Source organism: Galeopterus variegatus, unplaced genomic scaffold (assembly GCF_000696425.1).
Source record: "Galeopterus variegatus unplaced genomic scaffold, G_variegatus-3.0.2 Scaffold658, whole genome shotgun sequence".
In the NCBI taxonomy this organism is placed as follows: Eukaryota; Metazoa; Chordata; class Mammalia; order Dermoptera; family Cynocephalidae; genus Galeopterus; species Galeopterus variegatus.
In genome coordinates, this window is record NW_007726769.1 from 287,599 (window position 1) to 291,014 (window position 3,416).

The following is a 3,416-nucleotide window of genomic DNA, read 5'->3' on the forward strand; positions in this document are numbered from 1 at the left end:
GGACTTGAGCATTGGCAGATTTTGGAACCCACTTGGCGTTCTGGAGCCAGTCTCCCACAGAGAAAAACCTTCCTCCAAATCGACAGGGCCAGGATTCCTATTCCTTGGGGATGGCTGCTCCAGGTCTGCCCTCATCACCTGTCTGTTTCCCCCTTCTGGTCTTGCTAAACCCAGACACGCAGAGCTCTTCTGCCACCTCCCTGGCCGAGCCTACCAACAAGGAAACAAGGTTAGCCCAGGAACGCTCCTGGATGCAAGAGTTGACTGTCGATTTATCCAATGTTTTCTGCATCCCCTTTCTTTCTTCCTATTAGAACCATGATTTTTATCGAGGGGGTTTTGTATGCAGCTAAAACATTCTCAATTTCCCAGCTTTCTTTGCAGCAAAAGATGGTCACGTGACATAGTTCCAGCTAATGTCCAGATACATCCCTGGGGTGAATGTTCCTTCTGGAAATCAAAAAGGCAAAACCTGTCTAGGAGATAGCTTTTGCCCGTACCTCTTCTTCCTGCCTGGAATCCCTGTACTTTTTCATTTCATCCTCACGTTCAGTAGGTAAAGAAGACATTATCCCCATTTTGCAGATGAGGAAACTGAGAGTAGCCCTTTCTTATAAGCCACCTCAAAAGAAGAGGTGGGAGTAGGGTGCTGGCTCTCTCTGAAGCCTCTCCAGATCTTCTCTCCCTCTGCTGTGGGCAGCGGAGACCGCACGAATACACTACTCGAATGGGCTCTCTGGTTGCTGCTTGGGCTTGGTCGACAGGGAGCTTGGGGAGTGGGAGGGAAACCACAGCCTCCCCTTGTCCGGGAGCCTCATCCCCGGTAGGCATTCCCTCCCTCCCGGCCTCAGGCTAAAGGTGGCAAGGCCACTGTGATTAGCCCAGGGTACTGTCCTCTCCTTGGCTGTTTCCTGTACCTGCCCACACCTTTGTAAACTGTCCCTTTACCACGTTCTCCTCACATTACCCAATTCGAGTGTTTCCTGCCAGGGCGTTGTTCAAAGACCTCCATTGTCCCCTCCACCTTCCCATGGCTCCCGTCAGCAAAGCTCAGCGCTCATCACCTCTTGCCTGGACCGCACCGCCTGCTTCTAACTGGGCTCCCTGCCTCCGCCCCCAGCACCAACACCACGGCCCGCTGGTCCTCCCCACATGAGGCCGTGGCCTCCCTCCGCTGCCCCGAGCTCCAGGCAGGTGTAGAAAGCAGGCCCCAGGCCCGCGAGAGCAACTGCACAGGTACCTGATGGTCTCGGGTTTGCTGGGTGTGTTGTAACGAGCCCACCCCAGAAAGGAGAATTTGAGGTTGTGGGTGGGGAACCGTCACGTCAGCTGACAGACCAATAGGACGGGTGAAACGACCCCGCACACAGGGCATTATGGAACATAGAGGCATCCACTCAGCCTGGCGGGGAGGGGAGGAGGTCACAGAGGATGTGTTCCCGGAGTCAGGTCAGAGCCAGACCCTAATGGATGAACACAGGAAAGCATTCCAGGCAGAGTGGCAGCACGGACAGAGATCAGGAGGCCAGAAAGTGTGGAGGATGCTGGCTGTCACTGGTGCTGCTGAGAACAGAGTGGGCAGCACGGGTGAGGATGGAGGGGAGGGGGGCAGGGGCTGGGTGGGCCCACCACAGACCACCGGGGGCCTGGACTCCAAGCCATAGGCCATGGAGAGCGTTAAGCACAGGAGCTACCTGCCAAATGTACATAAAGACTGGGCGGGAGCAGAGCAGGGCTGGAGGCTGAGAGAAGAATAGGACCTGGTATCCCTGAAGGGGAGACTCAGCCCCTGTCACCTCTTCACCCCTCCTTGCCCGCTAAGACTTCAAGCTGGAGCCCTATACGTACAAGTACATATCGGATGAAATCAACTCTGGCTCCTCACACACTCCCTCCTCCCCAGCTTCCCTCTCCTTGTCTTTCCCACCCAAGGCAGCCACAAGGACATGCAGGACCCAGCCGAGGGTGCCAGGCTGCTAAGGGGGCCCCACCCCACTCCCCTAGACAGCCGCCATTGGATCGGTGTGTTATTTTTATTTTCTTTGCTTTGGTTTATACAAAACAACCAATAACCAAAAACATAAAGCAATAATAAAACTCTCCGCTGGGACCCCCCCCAGCCCCCCACACCCATGTGCAGGAGGTGGGAGGGGGTCTGAAACTGGAAGGGAAGAGAAAGCCCCTCACCACACACCAGAGGGGTCAACAAAGAGCACTTCTGGGGGCCAGCTAGGGCAGTTGTGTGGGTGGAACAGGGGTGCAAGGGAGCTGTCCCCGGGCTCCCCGGGGAGGGGCTGAGCCAATTCAGCATCCTGGAGAGAGAAGCAGGCAGCGTCCTGGAGCAGGGGACTGACTCTCCACATCTCTGCCCCATCTCTCCTGGATGGTCCCTGAACTTTTCAAGAGAAGCTTTGGATTTCTGGGGTTTGGGCCTTGAACCTGGGTCCTGGAGACCTTGGAGACTCAGGGTAGTCTGTTGGTGGAGTCTGGTGAGAAATTTAGACCCAAAAAAAGAAACCAAAGCCCTGCGGGGCTCAGCCATCTGGAATAGGCAGGCTGAGGTGGGTGGGGGGGGGGTTGCTGGGAGGACAGAGAGTGGGTGGCATGTGTCTAAAGCTTTAGTGGCCAGGGTCATGGGGGCAGGGAGGGGCTGTCATGCCCTGGACCCACTGCCCAGGACAGAAAAGCAGGAGCAGAACACCATCCCAAGAAAGACCCTACAGAGGACCTCTGGAGGCGCGGGGTTCAGCAGGAAGTCATGGCCCTGGCTCCCCCAGGCTCAAGCACTTTTCTGTCTCACCCCATCGCCTGCTCGGAGAGCCTTTCAGATGAAAAACTGCACCTGGGGGGGCGGCAGACACAGAGGGGTCAGGGGGCTTGGCAGACCTGCGTCCCCCAGAAGCTCATGCTACTCCCCAGTCACCCACCTACCGCCCCCCAGAGAGAAGGGGCCAAGAGGAGCAGGACTCCCCACCCCAAGCAAAGACGCAAGAACAAGGCGGCCCAGGCACACCTGCTAGGGAAGCTCAGCAGCAAAGGCTTCTCCACCCCCCAAAAAGGAGCCAGGGTTTCAGCAGAGACATGAGAGGGCCCCCATCAGAAGGAGGCTCTAGAGAGAAGGACAGGCAGGCGCCTCAGCAGCCGCAGGCATGAGGAAGGGCTGCGAAGCTTGAGGGGGCCGTACTGGGAGGAGCCAGCTAGGCCAACATGTGGTCCGCGGTGGGGTAGGGGGGCCTGAGGCCGTCGCTGTAGGTGTCGATGGGGTAGTCCCCGTCCATGTCCATGTGCATCTCCAAGGGGTCCAGGGGCACATCGCTCGAGTACATGGGGCGGTAGGTGGCATCCATGTCTGGGGAAGAGAAGGAGGCTCCATCCAGGGACTTGCAGATCACCCTGCTGGGGGGGGGGGGGGCTGG

General features: G+C 57.6%; 1 protein-coding gene across 2 annotated transcripts in view; it reads right to left on the reverse strand.

Annotated features, from left to right (window-relative positions):
- Positions 1–2,014: 2,014 nt before the first annotated feature.
- Positions 2,015–3,416, reverse strand: part of JUP (junction plakoglobin) — a 29,151-nt gene continuing 27,749 nt past the window's right edge. For both annotated transcript variants that reach the window (XM_008571068.1, XM_008571067.1), the window contains exons 14-15: positions 3,185–3,349; positions 2,015–2,842 (exon numbers count right to left, since the gene is read on the reverse strand). In XM_008571068.1, coding sequence (XP_008569290.1) covers positions 3,198–3,349 — 152 coding nt within the window. In that variant the 3' untranslated portion in view covers positions 2,015–2,842; positions 3,185–3,197. The remainder of the gene's footprint in view (positions 2,843–3,184; positions 3,350–3,416) is intronic.